Here is a 23,871-nt window from a genome sequence, read left to right on the forward strand (position 1 = left end):
CCCTCTCGCTCTCCCTCTCACTTTCCTTCTGCCCCTCCCTCTGCTTGTGCTCTTTCTCTCTGCCAGATAAATAAATAAAATATATTAAGAAAGAAAGAAAGAAGTCAGATCAGGTCAATCATCTGCTCAACACACCTTCCTCGGTGTCATTTCCTATGTTACTTAGAGAAGAACCATAGAATTTGGTCCAATTTGCTCTTCTCTGTCTTCACCCTCTGATGCTCTCCCATGTTCTTATTCCACTCTAGCTCTTCCTGGAACACATATTCATAACTACCTCATGGAGATAATTTGCATTTGCTACGCTCTCTGATTGGAATTTTTTTCCATCCAATATAGGTAAGCTTGACTCTTCCTCCTCTCTCAGATCTTTATTCAGAGGATACCTCCTCAGAGAGGACATTTTTCATTCCTTTACCTAATATTGCACAACTCCCTCCCCCCCACCACCCATCCTTCCCTCACACCCATCCCCCCTCCTTCCTTCCCTTGTGCCTTCCCTTCCTTTTTCTACCTCCCTCCCTCAGTCCCTTCTCTGCTTGACTTCTTTTTTCTTGGCTCTTATCACCATCTAACATCCTAAATGTTTCACTAATTTATCTTTATTTTTAACTGTCCCCCCTAGAATATGAGTTCCACAAAAGCTGTGATTCTGAACTGTTTTATACCTTAGCCTATTGTATGCCTTTGGCAAATGGTGCTTGGTAAATAGCAGTTGCTCAATAAATAACTATAAAGTACGTGTTGAACCAGTAAGTGAATGATTAGGAAGCCAAGATGTGGCTCAGCCATGTATCTATCTATACTTATACCTGTTAGACATGCCTCCCTGGATGACATTGCTTTTAAGTGAAAGCTCATTCTGATGTTCAACTCTGGCTAATGAGAAAACACCTCTCCAAAATATAGCTCCCGCTATTGGGGTGAAGATTCTCTAAGGCTCAAAGAAGACAGGGAAGGAAAGAGAAGTTTCTAGAAGTTTTTAGTCAAGTCAGAAGATAGGTAGGAAATACTGTTTGTCAACCCTCCAACCTATACTCAAACACAAACAGAGCTACTATTGGTAACCATAAATTGGGGAAGAAGAAGCCTCTCGCTTGCACCAACCAAGCATTTTGGGACCAGGAAATTCTGTCTGAGCAAAGAGAGAATATCACTCACAAAAGCCTCTTGACTCTGCCTCAAAATACTTGGATGTGGAAGAGAAATGTGGAAGGAAATTTCATCACAGGAAGACAGAAGGACTCCAAAACATTCTGTAAAATTCTTTATAAACTTGAATGTTTTAGACTATTTCTGTACCTTCTCTTTATTCATTCCTTCAACTCTAAAATTTTTACATAGCATAAAATCTCATGTGCAGGGAGAGATCGGTGAACAGCTTGGAGAAGCACTTATCAATGTCCCAACCATTTACATACCCTCCACAGCCTTTTGCCATTCATCTGCAACCAAACAGTTGTTTGCAAGAAAATGCTGAAATCATGAGTTACTTTTTTCCTGCTACATTCATTATAAGTTCTCAGAATATGTTACCATGGAAGATTTCATGTAAGAGAAGGAGGCAGAGAAGTAAACGAGCAAAAGGGAGGTGGGAGAAAGATTAATCAGGTTAATAGCAAGAAAAGAAAGGCATTATCCAAACTTGAAGGGAAAAAAATTCTGCAGAACTTGACAGGGAGGAAAAAGGGAGCTGGTAACAGCTCATCTACAAGAAGGTCTTTGGCTCTAGAATTATCTTACTACAGTCACTTCTTAGACTGCCTCTAAAGAAACTAATTATGTGGTTTTCTTAGGTCTGAACAAATCCTTTTCTATACTGCTCTTTACGGCGGACTATAGCATGAGTCAGAAATTCCAAGAGCCTGATAATCTCTATCCTTTGTAGCACCTGCTCCAACTTTGTGTTAATCATTGGTGGGTAATCTTTAAAGCTGAGAGCTACACACTTCCTACTGTTGTATCTAAAAATCGATAGTTAGGATACCAGATTCAGTGGATGAGATCATCATGATCTGTATTTTTAGACATTAATTTTGACTTCAATTTTTTCAGGAAAATAGATTCCAGGGAAAGCATTATTTTTCCTTTAAAAGTCTTGAGCATACTTAATGATATAAAATGTCCTGCAAAGACAATCATTTTATAGCGACTTCAGGCTGCTGATACATTCTAATGATCTTTATTAAATGGGATTTCCTTTCGCTGTGGTCAATTTATTTTTTTACTGTTAGTGGTGTTATAAGGCTGACAACTACAGAGCAGCTTAAATTTTTATTCAGAAGTATTACACCTAGAAAGAAGGGATTTTGTGTTGTTTTATTGTGGTAAAGTATAGAGAAAGTAAAATATTACCATTTTAGCTATTTTAAGTGTACACTTCAGTGGCATTAAGTATATTCACAATGTTATATAACTGTCACCGCTTTTCATATCTAGAAATTTCTATCATCCTTAACAGAAACTCTGTACCTGCTAAGTACCAATTAACCTTTCCCCTTGACCATCAATCAGTTCCTGGAAATTTCTTTCTTTTTTTTTTTTAAGATTTTATTTTATTCGACAGAGAGAGAAAGATCACAAATAGGCAGAGAGGCCAGCAGAGAGAGTCGGGGGGAAGCAGGCTCCCTGCTGAACAGAGAGCCCAATGTGGGGCTTGATCCCAGGACCCCGAGACCATGACCCGAGCCGAAGGTAAAGGCTTAACCCACTGAGCCACCCAGGTATTCCAGTTCCTGGTAATTTCTAATCTACTTTCAGTCTCAATGATTTTGCCTGTTCTAGATATCTCTTAACAGTGGATTCACACAATATTGGTCTTTCTGTGTCTGGCTTATTTCACTTCGTCTATTTCATGTCATAGCATGTATCAGAATTTCATTGTTTATTAAGGCTGAATAATACTCTGTTGTATGCATATACCACAATTTGTTTATCCATTCATCAGCTGATGGACATCTGGGTTGTTTCCACCTTTTGGGAATTGTGAAGAATGCTCTTACCCACACTGATATACAATGTTTTGCTTTTATATATAATGATGTTTATTTTCTCCTAAGAGATTCAAAGAACTTTTTAAAAATTAACTATTGTTTGGCCTCTTGACAAATACACCCCCACATCAAACTTTTAGTTAAGATTATTTTCTTAAAGTTTTTCAATTATATGATTATATGAGAGAGAGAGAAAGTAAGCACAAGCGGGGGTGAGGGGAGCAGTGGGAGAGGAAGAAGCAGATACCCCGATGAGCAGGAAGCCTGATGTGGGACTCAATTCTAGGACCATGAGATCATGACCTGAGCTGGAGGCAGATGCTTAACTGACTAAGCCACCCAGGTGCCCCTATTTAATTTACTTATTTAGTAAGTCATTTAAAAAAGTCTCTGTTTATCAAAAGACAACATTCCCAGTGGATTACGGGTAATTCTGCCTAGGTCCATGTGGGGCAGTAGCCTACACTTGGAGGCTGCATATTGGAACCAAAAAATACTGAAACTTCAATCCCTGCACTGCAAGAACAAAACTGGATTCTGTGGGTGGACTAAGACTTTAGTATTTTTCACACTCCTCTCTTGGGAGTAGGATGGGGGTGGGGGGAACTGAGAAGTCCAACTCTCTAATCACATGATCGATTCTCCTGACAACCAGCACCCCCAACCCTCATCTTTAGGGGTTTTCTAAAAGTCACCTGATAAACTCCATTGTAGTTGAAAAGGGCTTATTATGAATAACAAGACATCCGTTTCACCTGTATGGCTCAGAAGTGACTTCAGGAACTGAGGATAAGAGACCAAATATTATAATAAAAGATCCTTCTGTTTCTCTTATCAGAAAATTCCAAGGGCTTTGGGAACTGTGTACCAGAAACAGGGACAAGTGTAAGGTACGTATACATACAAATGTATATACATACATGTATTTAAAATCCCAAATGTGTTTATTGGGATGGTTTTCCACTTGTCTTGATTCAGGATGCTTTTATTTTATTTTTTAAAAAAGATTTTATTTATTTATTTGAAAGACTGAGATCACGAGTAGGCAGAGAGAGAGGAAGGGAAGAAGGCTCCCTGCTGAACAGAGAGCCCGATTCGGGGCTCGATCCCAGGACACTGGGACCATGACCCGAACCGAAGGCAGAGGCTTTAACCCACTGAGCCACCCCGGTGCCCCTCAGGATGCTTTTAGTGCTGCTTTCATCTGAAGGGGCATCCTTCTGCAAGCCTTGCTTTTCCTACTGCAGGTTGGTAGAAGACAATGGAATAGCCAACACAAAACTACTGTTTGTGCATGGCTGAAGATGGTGGTTATTTGATACCATCCTGGGTATTTCACATCCATGACGTAGGACATGGGCTTTGTAGCAGGTGCTTCTTGTGTTTCCTCTTCTTCTCTTTTAGAGAGGGATGAAGGAGATCCTCTGTGAGAAGCATGTTCTTGTGAGGGAAGTCATCACTGTTGGAGAATAGATTTTGTATTATAAATCACAATATCACACCTCCCCAATGTAGGAGGCCATCATACAGTCCCATTAAAGGCCTGGACAGAATTTAAGAGGGAACGGAGGGGAGACTTTTCTCCCACACACCCTGGCTGTTCTAGCTGGGCCATTGCTCTTCTGCTCCAAGGCTGAGACTTCCACCATTGACCCTCCTGGTTTCTAGGTTTTCAGACTTGGACTTGGAGCTACATCACTGGCTCTCCTGGGTTTCCAGCCTGCTGAGTGAAGGTCATGGGAATTCTCAGCCTCCATAACTGCATGAAACAATTCCTTACTTTAAAAATCACATATATAGGGGTGCTTGACTGGCTTAGTCAGTAGAGCATGTGATTCTTGATCTCAGGGTCATGAGCTCAAATGCCATTTTGGGCATGGAGTCTACTTAAAAAAAAAAAAAAAAAAAGGAAAGAAATGTGGAATCTCAGGCCCCAACCTAGACCTTCGATTAAAAAAACTATATATTGATATAGAAATATGCTGCTATCAGTTCTGTTTCTCTGGAGAACCCTGATTAATATGCATCTCATTTATTCAGAACACAAAAATAAAAAACAAAATTGGAGCCAGGGATAAGATAATAGTATGGGAAGCAATTCAACTTCCGGCAATATAAGGCTAAGACCCATAACCAATCTGAAGGTATTAAGTCTTTATTTTTCATCTTTTAGTATGCAGTCATTTGAATCACTTCTGTACTAGTTGCTGAAATTACTCATTTAAGGAGAGCTAAGTCTGCTCCATCTAAAAACAGAACCCACACAAGAGGAAAGATGGTAAAATCTTTCCAGCACTTGGTATGAAAATATTTTAAATATTTATCTTTTGGTTTTATACATGTATTTTAATATTTTATATACTGCCTGAATCCTTCATGCTCATCTACAACTGTGTACAACAGTAATTTCATTGATCACAGATGGACAAACTATGGTCCATGGATTGTATTTAGATGGCCAAGGTAGAAATAGTTTTTACATTTCAAATGCTTTTTAACAAATCAAAAGAATAATGTTTTGTGAGTCATGGAAATTACATGAAAGTCAAATTTCAGTGTCCATAAATAAAATTTTATGGGAACACAGCCACATCCATTCATTTACATGTTATCTGTGGTTGCTTTTATACTAGGATGGGGCGTCAAGTAGCTGCAACAAAGTCCATATGGCGCCCTGTAAAGCCTAAAATATTTACAATCTGGCTGCTTACAGAAAAAGTTTGCTGACCTTGGTCCTAGATAGCAAAAGGGTGCTTGTTTCATCTCCTTTGTGCATTAATTGGCCTTTCTAATGAGGGCAATAATTCAGAAGTACCACTAACATAGGTTTTGACTAGGCCACTCAAAATCTCTTGGATAGGAATAGGTTTAACTAAGCTATTTTATAGTCCTCACAAATCTAGTCCAAAGGGTGTGCATAATAAATATCTATCCACTAAATTAGTAAGTAAATAACTGGTGAATCAGAGAACACGTGGCCTCAGCAAGAAGCTAAAGAAAGGTGTACTTATTCCTGCTGCATGCCCACATGGAGCTCAATGTCACGTACTTCAAGAAGCATATCTGTATCTGATATGACAGCTCTTTTTTCCTCAACGGATTTATAGGACATTAAAGTCACGGGGTGGGAGGACACTTTGTTAACCAGAGACGCTATCCTAGAATCATAGATCTAGAAGGGCAACACTTCATACAGCTGTTGACTGGAAGCAGGACTAGGCTTGAATCACTCCCAAAAGATAAATTTGCTCTTTCATAATAATAAAAATGATCCAGAGAGATTTTATAACTTTCTGTGGTTGGAAAAAACAGAAGGTCGCAACTAAACTCTTAAAAGTACCTCCTATTCCTCAACTTAAGTCTGCATGTCGCAATGGAAGCATGTTTTTGAGGCCATTCATTCAATAACTTTATAAACCACATTGGCCATCGGGCGCCTGAGTGGCTCAGTGGGTTAATCCTCTGCCTTCGGCTCAGGTCATGATCTCAGGGTCCTGGGATCGAGTCCCGAGTCCCGCATCGGGCTCTCTGCTCAGCGGGAATCCTGCTTCCTCCTCTCTCTCTCTCCCTGCCTCTCTGCCTACTTGTAATCTCTCTCTGTCAAATAAATAAATAAAATCTTTAAAAAAAAAAACAAACCACATTGGCCATCAAGTTTTGATATTGTGTCTCCCTTCCGCTGGCCACCTTATTCTTAGTTTGGGGGCAGTGCTTGGTGCGTTTTTATGTGTTTAAAAGTTATCACCACTTGGGGTGCCTGGACGGCTCAGTCAGTTGAGACTCCCACTCTTGGTTTTTTGTTTTTTTTTTTTTTGCTTAGATCATGATCTCAGGGTCCTGGGATCCAGCCACACACCAGGTTCTGTGCTTTGCCGGAAGTCTGCTTGAGATTTTCTCCCTTTCCCTCCCCACTGTACCCCCACCCCACTCTCCTTCTCCCTTTCCTTCAAATAAATCCTAAAAAAAAAAAAATTGCCACTTCTGGTATCCTCGGTACGCATAATGATGGGGATTAATAAATTGTGATAGTAAGAATGTTAGATTTGGGGGTACCTCGGTGGCTCAGTTGGTCAAGCATCCAACTCTTGATCTCAGCTGAGGAGCTGAGGTGTTGATGTCAGGGTCGTGAGGTCAAGGCCCACGTGGAACTCCACTCTGGGCATGGAGTCTATTAAAAAAAAAAGAATATTAGATTTGGAGTCTACAAATCAAATGGCTTAAGATAGCGTCTATAATATTGTGGATATTCAGTGAATATTTGTTCTCCTGTCCTTTTCTCTGGGAAGCTGGCTGATTGGCAGACTCCATAAGCAGCAGTTTTCTTACCTACAAATTAGGAGATATGGAAATCATATGAGACATTTTTAAAAACATTCAGTAACCCTATGAAGTATTATGTAATTGTGAATTATTAAAAGGAAATGAGAATTCAAAAGTATAAGAAAACTTCTGTGAGGAGCAGTCCAAATTCAAAGGTCAGAGAGTCAACTTGGACATGTCTTTCCCCTACCCACTACCACACCCACTACCAGATTTTGAGTTCAGAGAGATTGTTCGTTTGATAAACACAGACCTCAGGGTCTATACAGTAGATGAGCCCGGCTTCATTCCCGTCAACTGGCACTTCATCAGTAATCCCCCAGTGATTTCTAAATGAGGGTCCTGACTTATGTTGAAATTTGCCTTGGAAGTTTTTCAGAACAAAGATTTTTTAAATGTGTTTCATTAGAAGTTATAATGAATTATTGGTCAAATATTACAAATTACTTTGCCAAATGGTGTAAAGAATATATATAGATTTTTCTAAACAGGAACTTTTTAATTCAGAGGTTAAGAGAACAGCATCATTCTGGCTATTTTATACTAGACTGAGGAGGAAAGCCATTTAAATACACATTGATTACTTCAAATCTGAGGAAAAAAGTATTCAATTTTAACAATTACGAATACTCTTTCTTTCTTTCTTTATGTTTTTATTTAAAGGATTTTGCTTCTAAGTAATCTCTACACCCTACATCAGGCTCAGACACACAAGCCTGAGATCAAGGGTCACAGACTCCTTCAACTGAGCCAACCAGGTGCCCCTATAAATACACTTTAGTGTTTCCGTTTTATAAAGGGGCCATGGTTTTGTTCTAGAAGTAAAACTAACACTTTGTTTTATTTCTATTTCTCTTTGTCTGAGGGCAATATTTTGGCTGTTCAGCAAGGTCACTGTTCCAACTACTCAGTTTGCTGTTACAGGAAAGTAACCATAGATAATACGTAAATATGGGCAGGGCTGTGATCTCATACAACTGTGTTTAAAAAACAAGAGACAAGCCTAGAAGCTCTAGTTTTCGGACTCCTCTTTTCACGCTAATAAGTAAAGACCGCTAGAAACAGCTTACTTTTACCCAGAAGAGTAACAGTATCTGATCTCCAGCTTTCTGTCATCATCTGGCCCACAGGAAATCTGATAGTCTTGCCATCCCAAAGGACTTCACACTGGTCTACTACAATGATGATGTAATGATTAGAACAAGTGAGAATTCACAAGCACGCTTTATGATTCTCAAGGCATGTGCCGGAGGGCGGAAGATAAACTCTCAACAAGTTAAGGGCTTGCTGGTTTGGTCAAGTGCCTTGGAATCCAGTGGTTCAAGGCCTGTCAAATTGGGGTCGGGGTGGAGGGAGATTAAATTTCTGCATCTTGCATCCCCTCCCACTAAGAAACATTCCTAACTCATACTGTATATAGTGTCAGAAAATTATCTGACTACTCTTGAGGATAATGAGTCATATGTTATTTGTTGGTACTAAGCATCGTTTCTGTTCCCTTTATACTCTCCCTTTTATCACAGGGCCTGGACAAATGGGAACTACATTTCCCATAGTCCTTTGTCAGAACAGTTCTAAATGCAGTTTAGATCCTGCCAATGAGATATATACACTCATGGATTAGAAGGCAGGAGAGAAGTAGAAGCCATTCTTCTTTCTCCCGCAGTGGTGGTGGAAATGTGAACTTAAGACAGGACTTTTTGCATCAGTTTCCCTTCCTGCTTTTTATCCCGAGGCTGCAAGGCAACCGTGATCACTGATTTCCATCTCTTGCATTTTTTCTGACTTCTGCACAAAAGCAACAAATTTCAGATTCAGTTTTAGTGACTCTGGAAGCTGGGGGCAGTTCCCCAACTTTCACTCCTTAAGCCCCATCAGAAATTCCTAAGTACCTATTTCTCTGGCTTCAAACACTTAAATTGGTTTCTACTTCTTTACGGAGCTTTGACCACAGAAAGAAACAAGATCTAATTCATTTTTGCAGTTTCTGTATTACCCAAGATCTGTTAATGAAGTGCAGCAGGATGACTGAGTAGACCCATCGCACGCATATTCTAGTAATTTCGTCGTGAAGCCCTCTGTGGCATCATTCTATTTCTTACAATGGTGTGGATCATTATTGTGTGTGTCTAAATCTCAAGCAAATGAGTTCTCCTTAGGGATTAGTACAGCGTATTATCTCTCCCTGCCATCTGGCTGTCTGATATGAAGAAATAAACAAGATATTAGTTGAGATAAACAGTTTACTTGGGCACTATCTCTTAGAAAGTAACTTCAAGAGCGCATATAATAGGAAAATGATATAAAATAATCAAGAAGTGGTGTGCTTTGAATATTTATGATCCTTGGTTTTTTTTAAATTAGCAGTTTATTGACATATATGTTCAATTCAACTAAATGCACAATTAAAGGGCAAAATTCAGTGGATTTTAGTACATTTACAGAGTTGTGCAACCATCACCACAATTCTAATTTTAGAACATTTGTTCTAATTTTAGAACATTTTTCAATATTCCGAAAAGGAACTCTTTGAGACAGGGCCCCATAAAATTAATGAAGATAAGACTATTGGGAAATTCAAAGTTTATTTTGGAGAACTGTTTCTTCCTTATCAGCTCTCATTTCTTTTCAGACCCCACTAATAAGTCACTAGCTGTCTCCACAGAGGCCTAGACTGACACAAATGAAGGTCACTAATATGGTTCTAGCCTATAAATGAACAAGGCCATGTATTCCTTACCTGAGATAATGATCCCAAGACCCCATCTCTGAGCACGCCCATAGCCCCTCCCCCTATCCTCCAGAAGACCTCCTAATGTCAGATGCCAATATTTGCCTCATTTTAATGTTAAGTCTCCACTCCAAAACAAACGTGGGATGTATATTACATATGTTTGCTTAATGCACATTATCCATCTTTCCTCACCAATAGTGTAAATTCTCCTGCCCTTTTCATCAATATGTATGTAATCCCAAACCCTGTGATTATAAAAACTTATTCTAATCTGTTGGGGGAGCTACCTTTTTGTTTCTTCATTTGGCTGCCTCTGGGATAAACCCTTTCCTTGCCACACACTCCATATCTCAGTAACTGGCTTTGCTGAAAGTTCTTAGGTTCATTTGTACTTGTGACTATTCCAAGTTATCACCTTCTCCTCTCTAGCCATAGGCAACCACAAATCTACTTTTTGTTCCTATGACTATGCCGAGCCTGGAATTCCTAACTTTCCTACATCCTCCCCAATGTTTGCTATTGTCTATCTTTGTGACTATAGCCATCCTTGTGAGTATGAAGTATCTCACTGCGGTTTTGATTACATTTCCTTAGTGAGTTATGATGTGGAGGATCTTTTCATGTGCTTATTGGCCATTTGTATATTTTTGCTAAAATACCTGTTCAAATCATTTATCTGTCTTTTAATTTGGTTATTTTTTTTAAAGTACTAATGAGTCAAAGGAGTTTTTGAAAAAAAAGTTTTCTAATTACATGTCCCCAACCAGACATATGATTTGCAAATATTTTGTTCTATTGTGTGAGCTGCATTTTCACTTTCTTGGTAGTGCCCTTTGAAATTTAAAATTTTGATGCAGTCCAATTTCTTTCCTTTTTTACTTTTGTCATTTGGGCTTCTGGTGTCATATTTAAGAAATCATCGCAAGGCAAAAAGTTTGAATCCTGTGTTTTCTTCTAAGAACTTTACATTTACCATTATATTTAATATAACATACTTAAGTATTAGTTTCTATAATTTAACTTTCAATAATAGCTGGTCTTATTCACCAGGTCTCAGTTCCAGAAGTTTAATAATTTGTTCTTGCAATCTGGCACGAACCATCTTCAGCTAATCACTGGTACCAAGAGGGTACAGGGCTGTGTGGGTCTAGAATAAAAACAAGCTAAACTCTGATGTTAGGACCAATAGGAGAAAGAAGGTGCTGGGCATTCATGCAGGAATGCCGGGGTCTCCAGGGAAATCTAACTTCATTCTGAAATCTGGTTTTTCTATAGGCAAGTAGAAAAACTAATCTAAGGCTAATCCAATGAGGGACCCCTGTGGTTCCAGAATCAGCAGTAAGAATGGGATTCCTTTGGACTAAATCAGAAGACAAGTTGAGGGGCGGTGGTGGCAGCATTCAAGCAATCATTGATTGACTTGTACTCTGTAAAACTCAAGAGATTAGTGACCAGGGAAGTGGGTTCTAATGAAAGAAGGAACACTGGTGGGAAATAAATGCAGCAGTGGCTCAAGTCATTAGACGGAATGCAGAGAAAGCTCCCACACTCTCACCAGACAGATCACTAGTCTTTGTGGAGTAGTTAAATGATACTAGCTACTCCGGACTGGACCCATTGACTGGTAAGGAATATGAAAACTTGAGAGAGTCAGAGGACACCAGATTTCAGAGTTAGCAAGAACAAAGGTTTGAAGGACATCTCGTTCTGATAGAGTGTCATTTCATGTATCTGAAGGACTCTCCCCTCACAACACTTTCTCATTGATCCTTTGCTGCCAAGACCAAGTAGAAATACTGGGTGAACTATGTAAAAATATCTTTAAGTATTTCATAGGGTTGGCAGAACAGTGAGGAAACTAAAGAAACAACAACAACAAATAATTTAAAAAAAAAAAAAACAGGAAAAAGAAAAGAAAAGGAAAAGAGTCCTGAAAGACAAATGATCTATAAAGCTGATTTTCACCCTTATGATCAATGTAAGAGAGCTTTGAGTGTATATTTTGCGAACTACACAGTGTGCAGAAGGTAGCAGGTACAGCCAAGGGGCTATGCAAGATCATTCCATAGTTTTGAGATTCTAATAGGCAACACCTCAGTATGACTGAGCAAGAAATGAATGTATCCTAAAGAAAAAGATCTTGCATATTTACCTGTCTCAACCTTTGACCTGGGAGAATGGGCAAAAAAAAAATTCCCTGAGACTTCATAAGCTTAAGCAAGGTCTTATTTGGGTTTGAAGCCAGATTCAAGCTACCTATATGTAGGGTTGCCAGGTTTACCAAATAAAATAGAGAATGCCCCGTTAAACTTGATTTTCAGATAAACAATGAATAATTTTTTATTATAGCCATGTCCCAAGTATTGCACTAGAAAAGACTGTAGAAATAAGTAGTGGTGGCCTTGAATGCGTAACTGAACTTATACTTAATTTGGTAGGCAATCCTAACTGTATGAAAAGTTAGCTGCAAAAGCTCATCACAGACAGCAAACCAGCTTTTAGAGTCCATGCTCTTAACTGTTTCACTAGGCTATATATGGACAAGGATGCTTATTTACAGAATTCAGAGAGTTTTTGGCAAAATATTAGGCACTGGATAAATATTTGACTACTAGAAAAATTTCAGTGTTGCTAATGGTTTGAGAAGTACAACCGTAGAGTTACCTTGCTGGCTTAAGTAGGTAGAATGAGCTAGCTCTTGATTTTGGGTCATGAGTTCAAGCCTTATGTTGGGAACAGAACTTACTTTAAAAAAAAAAGAGGGGGGGGGTGCTCCTGGGTGGCTCAGTGGGCTAAAGCCTCTGCCTTCAGCCAGGTCATGATCCCAGGGTCCTGGAATCGAGCCCCACCTTGGGCTCTCTGCTAAACAGGGAGCCTGCTTCCCTTCCTCTCTCTCTGCCTGTCTCTCTGTCTACTTGTGATCTCTGTCTGTCAAATAAATAAAATCTTTTAAAAAAAGTAGGGGAATGGGGCGCCTGGGTGGCTCAGTTGGTTAAGCAACTGCCTTCAGCTCAGGGCATGATTCTGGAGTCCGGGATCAAGTCCCACATCGGGCTCCCAGGAGTCTGCTTCTCTCTCTGAACTTCTCCCTCTCATGCTCACACACTCTCTCTCAAATAAATAAAATCTTTAAAAAAAAAAAAAAAGTAGGGGAAGAAAAAAAAAGAAGTACAACTGTAAACACTATCTTTTTTGTTAACCTATAGAACAATCTGATATATTACTAATAGAAGTCATTAAAGTCATACAAGTTTCTCTTAATCTGGTAAGTTTACTTTTGATGTATGCATCTCAAAAATTACAAATGAAAGGGGGGAAAAAGTCCAAGGATATTTTTAAATGCATTCTACTGGAAGGCAGTGTTGTAAAAGTGATAAAGATTTAGGGACTGGCATAATACCACAAAACATTATACCACAGTGCAAATTATACTATATATAAAAAAAACCTATTTGAAATAGCTATTGGAAAAATATTAAAGAAAAAGGTGGCACAAACTATTATATATTATTTATTTACACGGAGAAATAATGTTTAGAAATGTACTGTGTTACTACAAAGTGATAAAGTTTGAAAGTTAGAGGACCTTGGGTTGACAACTTATGATGAGGGAATATCTGCAGTTTTTGTTGATTATAATTATTGTGGCCTTCTTTCTTTTTTTTTTTTTTTAAAGATTTTATTTATTTATTTGACAGAGAGAAATCACAAGTAGATGGAGAGGCAGGCAGAGAGAGAGGGGGAAGCAGGCTCCCTGCTGAGCAGAGAGCCCGATGCGGGACTCGATCCCAGGACTCTGAGATCATGACCTGAGCCGAAGGCAGCGGCTTAACCCACTGAGCCACCCAGGCACCCCTGTGGCCTTCTTTCATCACATAGCTAGATCAACAGAAAATAACAGACATTCTTTTATTTGAAACCACATAATATTTAAGCAAAGGGGTGTTAGGTAGTGAATATACTAAAACATATGACTATCATTAAGAAAATCTTTTACTGTGTCAGGGAAAAAAGACTCAAGTTTCCTCCAACTCTGACTCTATTTCTCTGGTACTTTTAAACTTTTTCTATTTTTCCCATTCCTTATATCATCTAATTCACACATGATTCAAAGAACACCATATAATCAATTGCCAACTATACTCCAATGGGCATGCAAATAAGATTAGTCTTGCCAGTACCATCTTGTGTAAAATTGTTTTAAATATCAATTATACAACTGAAAGATGAAGAATACTTATGCCAAGCAAACAATAAGGTGATTAAATTTGGAAAGGTGTGAAATATGATAAAACAGGTATTAATATCCTATTAATATAATCTGTTACTATGTTGCTGAAAAAGAATTATAACACACTTAAAATGGACAAGGAGTAGTTCAAACATAAACCACATCAATACTTTCAAGCACGTTAAAAGGGCAATGAAATCAACAAATAATATTTAGCCCTGATGACCTACAAAGCAGAATCTGACATAGCTTGTAACACTTTTATTTCAGTACTCAGAAGATCTTAGCAGGAAGTAACATCAAAATATTAGTGCAAAATGGTCTATTGGAAAGCATGGTGGTTGACATGATTTATATGATACAAAAAATAGCCAAGAAAGCATGTGGTTTTGAGCTAAATCTTATAGCATAAACTAACAAATGAGAAGCAAATCCCCACACTAATCACATTCAGGAAGCTTAATTAGAGCTGTTAAGCCTAATCTCACAATTTGGCATGTGACCAAAATGTGGTCAAAAGTACCAACTTCTTGAGTGTATAAAAATAGAGATTATCTTAAGACCAGCAACATTACTATCTCTAAATAATGATATAAACTAGTACATTCCTCTTAATAATTAATTGATCTCATTTTGTTTGAAGAAAAAGAATCACCTTCTTGATGAATATATATATATATTTTAAATTAACATATATTGTATTATTTGCTTCAGGGGTACAGGTTTGTGATTCATCAGTCTTACACAGTTCATAGTACTCACTATAGCACCCCATCCCTCTCACCTCCCTCCAGCAACTCTCAATTTGTTTCCTGAGACCAAGAGTCTCCCTCTCTGGTTTCATCTTGCTTCGTTTTTCCCTCTCTTCCTCTATGATCCTCTGTCTTGTTTCTCAAATTCCTCAAATCAGTGAGATCATATGATAATCGCCCCTTTCTGATTGACTTATTTTGCTTAGTATAATACCCTCTAGTTCCATTGACATCATTGCAAATGGCAAGATTTTGTGGAGTTTTTTGATGGCTGCATAATAGTCCAATGTGTGTGTATGTGTGTGTGTATATATATGCATATGTATATACGTACATATATACGTATATACATATGCATATATAATCACATATATATAATACATATATATAATACACATATATGTGTGTATATATACATACATAAGTATGTATGTATATATATATACATACCACATCTTCTTTATCCATTTATCTGTTGATGCACATCTAGATTCTTTCCATAGTTTGGCTATTGTGGACATTGCTTCTATAAACATTGGGGTGTACGTGCCCCTTCGGATCACTACATTTGTATTTTTGTGGTAAATACCCAGTAGTGCAATTGCTGGGTTGTAGGGTAACTCTATTTTCAACTTTTTGAGGAAACTCCATATTGTTTTCTATTGATGAATATATTCTTACGGAGATTATTTCCTATTTTTACCTGGAAAGGAAGAAGCGTAATAAGTATGCAGTAATTCAGTCAGCTAATAAAATGAACTTAAAGAGAAAAAGATTCTGATTGTGATCATAACAATCATCCCATAACTCCATACATTCTCCCTGGGCATCCTCAAACAAACCCCTAGTTTCAATGACCACTTGTACATCTCTAAAACTTCTAAATCACCAAGATTCTTCCTTCAGTGTCTTCTCCTCCCAGCAAATGACTCCAACACCTATTTTCATGACATGATTAGACACAGCCCTATCAGAAAACTTACCAGAACTACCAATCCTTCCTACTTCTCTTATCTAAGATCAATGCCCTCATCTTGTCCTGATGTTATACTTCCAATATAATTCAATCAGTTTTATTCCTTTACTGTACCTCTAGAGAGAGGTACATGGACATTTAAAGGGAACAGAATTGAATGGCACTCTCACCCCTCAAGGCTCCAATTTTGGTGGCACAAGAAAGTGCAACCACCCATGTACAATTGCTGCCAAATCTCAGGCACTTTCAAGCACAGGATGCTCCCAGCCTCTAAGCACAGGTGTCCTTGTGTGCTCTGTGTTCTCAGCCTTCTCTTTGGCTTCCACAACAAAATCGTTCACACTTAAAATTGGTGAATTTAGTTACTGTTTTTTACCCTGAATGCCTGAGGCATGAGGAAAAGGGTTGCATTACCCCCACACACTTTCTGCCATCTTGCTCTTTCAACTTGCCTCTCCATTCTCTCACTTCTCTTCATTCCGCATTGAACACTCAACTTACCCCACTTCTAATGTCTTGGTGCCAGCCAACCAATTTCCTATTTCTCCATGTGTTGGTTTGCTAAGTTTTGCCAGGGACTGTCTTACCATCTCTTAAATCTAGAACTTCCATTTCATTTTTGGGCCAACACCTTAGTTCAAGTCTCTGCCTCCCATGCTTGGATGACTACAGTACGACAGTGAACTAAGTAGATGTGGGGCTTTGACCCTCTCTGCCTTCTCCAGTAAATCCTGCACAGACATGAAAGATGTGTCTTTCTAAAGCCATCACTCACCATGTCAGTTCCAAGGTCGGGGGTCTTTAGCAAACCCCAGTTCTTACGTAATAATGTAACAATTGCTTATTCTGGCATTTAAGACCTTCTATAATCTGCTCCCAACCTAATTTTCCAGCCTTATCTCCTAGTCCTCTGAACCAGGCAAACTGGTAGACCCACTCTCTCTTGTATCTACTTGCACAGTCCTGACTTCCAGCTTGGAATGTGTTAGCCCCTGTGCTCTAACTCTCTTGCTCCATTCATTTTCAGACCTGGTCTCAAATATTACCTCTTCTTCCAGCTTTTCCTGGCTCTCTCAGGAAATCTCTATCTTTTGGACACATTATTGCATTTCTTTTGATCTGTATTAGGGTGACATGGTCTCTGTTTGCTTGGGACTGAGGGTTTTCCTGGGACATGAGATTTTCAGTGTTAAAACTGAACAGTCCTTGGCAAATCAGGACAGTTGGTCACTCCATCCATAATATATGTGGTGAGGGTTCTTGAGAAGGAAGGGAAGGCAGTGACTTTTGTGGATACCTATTGTGGAAATCCAGATGTCAGGGCTGTCCACAAAAAACTCCAGGACAGGAAGGAAGGTGAGGACAGAAAGGAAGGTGAGGACACTTATTGACCCTAAAGATAGACCAACCAAGTGGGGCTGAGACCTTTGGATAAACAAATAGCAAAAGGGATCCCATTTCTGCAGTTTCCTTCTATACACAAACACACACACATTAATTTATATATATATATATATATACATATATATATATATATATAAAATTAATAAATAATTAACTTTGAGGAATTAAGAAGAGCAAGGGTGAATACAAAGATACATTCCAAATAAAGGGGTTTTATTTTATCTTTTTAAAATTTTTACTTTTTAAAGATTTGTTTATTTATTTATTTATTTATTTAGAAGAGAGAGAGTGTGTGTGTGTAAATGAGCAGGGGCAGTGGGCAGAGGGAAAGGGAGAGAATCCTTAAGCAGACTCCCTGCTGAGCACAGAGTCTGATGAGGGGGCTTGATCCCAGGACCCTGAGATCATGACCTAAGCTGAAATCAAGAATCAGACATTCAAAAGACTGAGCCACCCAGGTGCCCCCACAATGAGTTTTAATAGGGAGCCAAGTGGGTGGGAAAAGTACAAATCTTAAAACCAAGAGGAGTATCTAGACAGGTGAACAACCTTTTCCTTTTAGTGTTACCTTGGAAACAAAGTAGGAGCTATTCAGTGCTAGAATTAAATATAACCCAGAAGTTAAGGCTTTCTGGAGATTTTCTGATTCTGAATAGAAATCCAAGGTGAGTTAGAATGATTTGCTAAAATGGCAGCAGATTAGACAGAGAATTGTGTTAGATCTGTTATAGAAGAATATTCAAATCTGTTAAGGAAAGAAAACCATTATAAGTGTTTCTTCTGTTCCAGAAGAAAAGATGAAATGAATGAATGAAGATATATTATATACAGATCAATGGTGAGTAAGGGAAGCCTGTATCTATTAAACATAGATGAATTATAAAAGGGATGGAAGGACCAAGAGGTATCTAATCATTATGAGGCATAAGGGGTACATGAGACAACTGTAGATAGGAGTACTTGTCTCTGTACCTTTCCAATAGAGCGAATATGTGTCAGCAACTTAGAAAACCTTCCAGGTAAGGGCCTCCGGGCATGAACCTCAAGTGCTTGTCCTCAACACACATAAGCAGGGAAAGGTGATGGAGCAGCAGAGATAGGATGAATGAATATTGCATACTCCAGGAAACACATTTGTATAAAGATTTAAACTTCAACCACTGAAATTATGGTATAAAAGGATATGTAATGACTGAGAAGTTAGTCACAATATATTGCAAGAAAAAAGCAGGTTATAAAGCCAGATGCAATATCATTCTATTTTTATCAAGTATATACTTTAGCACGTGTGTGTGCACACGTGTAGGTGTGTATGTATATCTAGAGAGATACACTTCTGCTCGATGTATTATAGTTAACTTTAAATGTTATTCCATGAGTTCTTCTGAATTTAATACAATTTTTTTTAAGATTTTATTTATTTTTTTGACAGAAAGATCACAAGTAGGCAGAGAGGCAGGCAGAGAGAGAGAGAGGAGAAAACAGGCTCTCCACAGAGCAGAGAGCCCGATGTGGGGCTCGATCCCAGGATCCTGGGATCATGACCCGAGCCGAAGGCAGAGGCTTTAACCCACTTAAATTCAGTTCTTCTGAATTTAAAAATTGTATAAGACAACACAAATTACTAACATAAATAGGTGGCTTCATTAAGCATCTGCCTTCGGCTTAGGTCATGATTCCGGGATCTTGGGATCAAGGTCTGAATTGGGCTCCCTGCTCCGGAGAGAGCCTGCTTCTCCCTTTACCCTTTACCTTTGCCTGCTGTTCCCCTTGTTTATGCTATCTCTCTCTGTCAAATAAATAAATAAAATCTAAAAAAAAAAATTAGGAATTTGAAGTCAGAAATATTTAAAATAATTTAAAAGTTTACTTCTTGACATTTAAGATTTTCAGACCTTTTAATAGTGACTGGCTACAGAAATAAATTTATTAATGGATGTTGTGATTTTTTTTTTCTTTTTTAGATTTTATTTTAGAGAGAATACAAATAGGCGGAGCAGCAGGCAGATAGGGAGAAGCAGGCTCCCCGCTGAGCAGGGAGACTGATGCGGGGGTCGATCCCAGGACTCTGGGGATCATGACCTGAGCTGAAGGCAGCTGCTTAACCAACTGAGCCACCCAGGCACCCTGTGATTTTTTTTTTTTTTTAATGTAATAAACATGGTCTCCTTGTTTAATAAACATTCGCCCACTTTATTATTCTGTTTTATGTAATGAAGAGTGATTTTTTTAAACAAATATTATATTCAAACATTAATTTAAAAGCAGACATTTTTATTGTTAAACACATATTCGTCTTACAAAATGAAATGTCATCCTGAGTTGCCCTGGATGACCAACGGCCGCAGTTGACTTTCTACTGATGTTTGGCCATGTCTTGTGGAACTGTGTGACTTCATTTCCCTGGTAACCGTTTGTAGGTGTAGTTTCTTGGGAAGACCAAGAACCTTCTAGGACAAAAATGAAAACAGCAACAACTATTTTGGTACAAATGCATTTGGATGAGACCACAGCACAAAAGAGAACCGAGGGACCTGAAGAGGGCCTCCCATAGATTATGGAGTTGGCCAGAGGCATGAGCCAATTCAGCAGCAGGCCCTGAAGGTCAGAGGGCGGTGGGAGCCCAGGAGTGTTGTTGTAGCTTGAACCTGAACCCTTCCAATCCAGTTTTCTCAGCGCTGTACATTGTCCTTGGAAAGAAAAAGGCCGAGTGTGTGTGCACTGTTAAAAGATAAGCTGAGGCATATTAAATTTTTAAGAGTTTATTTGAGCAAAAATTGATTTGAAGCTGGTCACATCTAATCTAGCCAAGGGGAAGGAGCTCTGGGTGGGGAGTTGTACAAAATGAAAGATGGTTATAAGCAGAAGGGATGGGGAACAAGGAGGTTGTATTAGGAACAAAAACTGTGTGGATTCTTGCAAGGTTACTTTCCTTGAGGAGATGGAAGGGGTTTATTAGGCAGATTCCTTAACTAGTGTCGATCAGGTGACTCCTGACTGGTTTAAGATTCCATTTCTAGGACAGTTGTAACTATAATTAAGTCTTGGTTTGGAGATGTGGGGCTTGACATAAATGACTCTGGGGCCTGTTGTCTTGTTTTTCACAAAAGGAACGTGCTAGCTCAATGAATTCTCTTTCAGAGGTCCAAATACTCTTCCGTGTCACTTATTTGTTGTCAAAAAACAAAATTCAACTGAAATACATTTAAAGATCAAAATGACTTTATTCAATGGTTCATGAAAAGGGGCAGCATACCATCTAGCAAATAAGGAGGAGCTCTGAAAAACTGAACAAAATGTGAGACTTTTATAGTCTAAAGGGGGCAGGAACAAGGAAAGGACAGATTACATTATCTTTCTTTGGGGGATAGAAGATGTCTGTCAGGTGGATTACCTCACTAGTGCTGACCAAGAAATTCCAGATTCACTGGTTTAAGATTACACTACTGGGAGAGGTTGAAATTGTCAACCTGGTTGTGCTGCTGGTTTACTGATGTTGACACTTAGCAAAACTGACTCCATTTTGGGTCTGTTGTCTCTGTCTCTTTCTCGATACCACCAAGCAGACTGTAAAGCATGGGGAAAATTGGTGTACTCATTAGCAAGAGATTGTAACCCTGAGGACTGAGACACCCATGTGGCCAGGTGAAACTCCAATCAGCCGATGTCTCATGAGGACCGAAGGCTTCCTGGAAAGGAGACTGAACCGGAGAGGCTCAGCGAGGCAAAGGGATGGATGGCAGCCTGGAAGATTCACTAGTGATGTCAGACACCATTTAGAATCCCAGATGTATTTTGGAGGTATTTCACCAGGAGCTGGAGTTCTGGCAAGAGAAGGTAGGTTCATTTAGCAATTGACATTCATATGTTAATGTCCATGTCAACTGTTTTTTGCCTCAGGCATGAAGCTTTAGGACATTATTACTTATGATACTGTTTCTTTTTTATTAAATTTATTTGAGTGTGTTGCTTTCTTTTTGACAATTCTGAGAACTTGAACAGATCCGATGCTATAAAAGTTTCATTCATTTCACAACTATTCATTGAGTAACCTCTCTGCACTTGGAAATACTAAAGACTGTCTCTGCTTTCAGGTAGGTGGTGACTAGGAAATGTCTGGTAAATCAAGATTGCCTAGTAAGGCCCATTATGCCGGAATGAGTTACTCTTCTCTGCTTATAGGAGCAGACTCTTATACTCTTCCCAAAGAGGGGAACATCTTTACAAACAGAAATTTATGTCACCTTCACAAAGTGAAATTTATGCCCTGCTTTCAGCATAAAGGTGGAGGGTAGAATTCTTTCAGTGTTGTTTCTCAATTGTTTCCAGCTCCACCAAATCTTAATGTCCAAGGGACATATTTTGGGGTAGCATATTCCATTCCCTTCAATATAGGTGTGGGTTCTTTCCTTTTTTTTCTTTTATTCTTTTTTAGCTTTTAGTTTGTTACTTATTGCAGATACTATCGTTTCTCAGTTATTAGGTGACCAGTTCCTCAAGAAAAAGAAGTCTTATTCACCTGCACAACCTCAGGGCAGCGAATGTTAGGGGAATCCGTTGTATCTCTCTAATCAGTCCATAATTGCTATGAGTGCGCAAATCATATACTCAACTTGCTAGAATCATCTTAGAATCACAGTAACAAGCTTTATTACTTCCTGTATATAGTCTTTATGTCAACTGTTGTGGTTGTGCCAAGGTCGTCTTCCCTTCCATTCCTATTCTAGAACGCAGTCAAGATCAGTCCAGTGGTATTCACGAAATAGGCTACATTAATTTGAGGGATGCACCCAATTTTTCTTACCGCATGGCTTCTTTGCACTTTAAAGTCCAGTAGAATTCTGTTGCAAGGTCAAGTCCCCCACTCTCCCAACCCCGCCAAATTAAGGAAGTTGTTTTCCCTCCCATTTTACTCATACCAGGGCTTTAATTTGCAAAGACCAGTTAGCTGGTTTCCATTTCTCGGCATAAAACCATTGTTAAAAATTCGAGACTCGCGCCTGGGTGGCTCAGTGGGTTAAGCCGCTGCCTTCGGCTCAGGTCATGATCTCAGGGTCCTGGGACTGAGCCCCGCATCGGGCTCTCTGCTCAGCGGGGAGCCTGCTTCCTCCTCTCTCTCTCTCTCTGCCTGCCTCTGCCTACTTGTGGTCTCTGTCAAATGAATAAATAAAAAATCTTTAAAAAAAATTCGAGACTCTGCCATGATTTGACTTTTTTTTTTTTTTTAAAGATTTTATTTATTTATCAGAGAGAGAGAGAGGAGCGAGTGAGCACAAGCAGACAGAGTGGAAAGCAGAGGCAGAGGGAGAAGCAGGCTCCCTGCCGAGCAAGGAGCCCGATGTGGGACCTGATCCCAGGACCCTGGGATCATGACCTGAGCCGAAGGCAGCTGCTTAACCAACTGAGCCACCCAGGCGTCCCATGATTTAACTTTTTAAAAACAACAACAAAATAAGACGTCTAATTCTACAGATGGACATGGTCTCCTTCTTGTACATCTCGCTCTTTCCAAATATTTTCTCGTCAGAACTGTTTTGAAAGCTCTTTGCACTAGACACGGATCCTTAGAAGACCACGAGCCGTGGATGCTTGCAGGCAGGTCCCAATCTCCCTCTCATCTTAAACGTGGGGCGGGAAATAAGAGGCCCGCCAAAGGCCGCAGGAGGCCTCCTGGTCGGCAGACCGGCCGGCTACCGTGCGCCGCGAGGCAGAAAGGCGCCCCCAGCTCTCCGCGGCGTCCTCTCTGCCCTCCCCGCGCGGGGCTGGCGTCGCAGGCCCCAATCCGGGTACCGCCCGCGAGTCGGCCGGCCCCTTCCGCCGCCGCCGCCGGGCGCCAGGTCTGACCATGCAGCTCCCCCGGGCGCTGCGGATCTGGGGGCTCGGCGCCTCCGCCGGCCAGCTCGCCGGGGCCCGAGCCTCGGTCGCCCCCCGCGGCCACCGCCCCCCTCCCCGCCCCCGCGCTCCGCCCGCGCGCCCGCGGCCCCGCCCCGGTGTCCGCCTCCGCTTAGCGCCGGGCTTCGGGCGGCAGCACCTGGCCGCCGCCGCTGCCGCCAGCCCAGACGCGCAGTCCGCTAGCGCCGCCGCCATGGAGTGCCCCGGAGCCGGTGAGCCCGGGCTGCCGAGCGGGCCGGGTGGGGCGGCCGAAGCCGGGGCCCTGGGCCTCCCCGCTCAGCGCTCGGCCTCGGGGAGGGCCGGGCCTCGCCGCCCCGCCGGCGACTCCCCAGCGCGGGGCGCACGACCTCACGCCCGGCGCGCTCGAGGTGTCCTCTCCGTCCGTGCCGGCGGGACTCGGGGCCGCGCCGAGGAACCCCGCGCATTGCGAAGTGCTCGGGGCTGCCCGGAGCCCAGCGTTCTGGCGCGCGCGCTTTTGGTGTGGCGGGAGGCGAGGGGTGCAAACCTGCCCCAAGTTTCACTTTTGTTTCCCCCTTTCTGATCTTGTGACCTTCACTTCTAGTTTCAAG

General features: G+C 40.4%; 1 protein-coding gene and 1 pseudogene across 2 annotated transcripts in view; one reads left to right on the forward strand and one right to left on the reverse strand.

Annotated features, from left to right (window-relative positions):
* Positions 1–4,181: 4,181 nt before the first annotated feature.
* On the reverse strand, positions 4,182–4,430 carry LOC132017358 (small ribosomal subunit protein eS27-like; annotated as a pseudogene).
* An 18,971-nt stretch (positions 4,431–23,401) lies between these two features.
* Positions 23,402–23,871, forward strand: part of AKAP7 (A-kinase anchoring protein 7) — a 154,120-nt gene continuing 153,650 nt past the window's right edge. For both annotated transcript variants that reach the window (XM_059400730.1, XM_059400731.1), the window contains exon 1: positions 23,402–23,514. In XM_059400730.1, coding sequence (XP_059256713.1) covers positions 23,496–23,514 — 19 coding nt within the window. In that variant the 5' untranslated portion in view covers positions 23,402–23,495. The remainder of the gene's footprint in view (positions 23,515–23,871) is intronic.

The sequence above is a fragment of the Mustela nigripes genome, chromosome 5 (assembly GCF_022355385.1).
Source record: "Mustela nigripes isolate SB6536 chromosome 5, MUSNIG.SB6536, whole genome shotgun sequence".
NCBI classification, from domain to species: Eukaryota; Metazoa; Chordata; class Mammalia; order Carnivora; family Mustelidae; genus Mustela; species Mustela nigripes.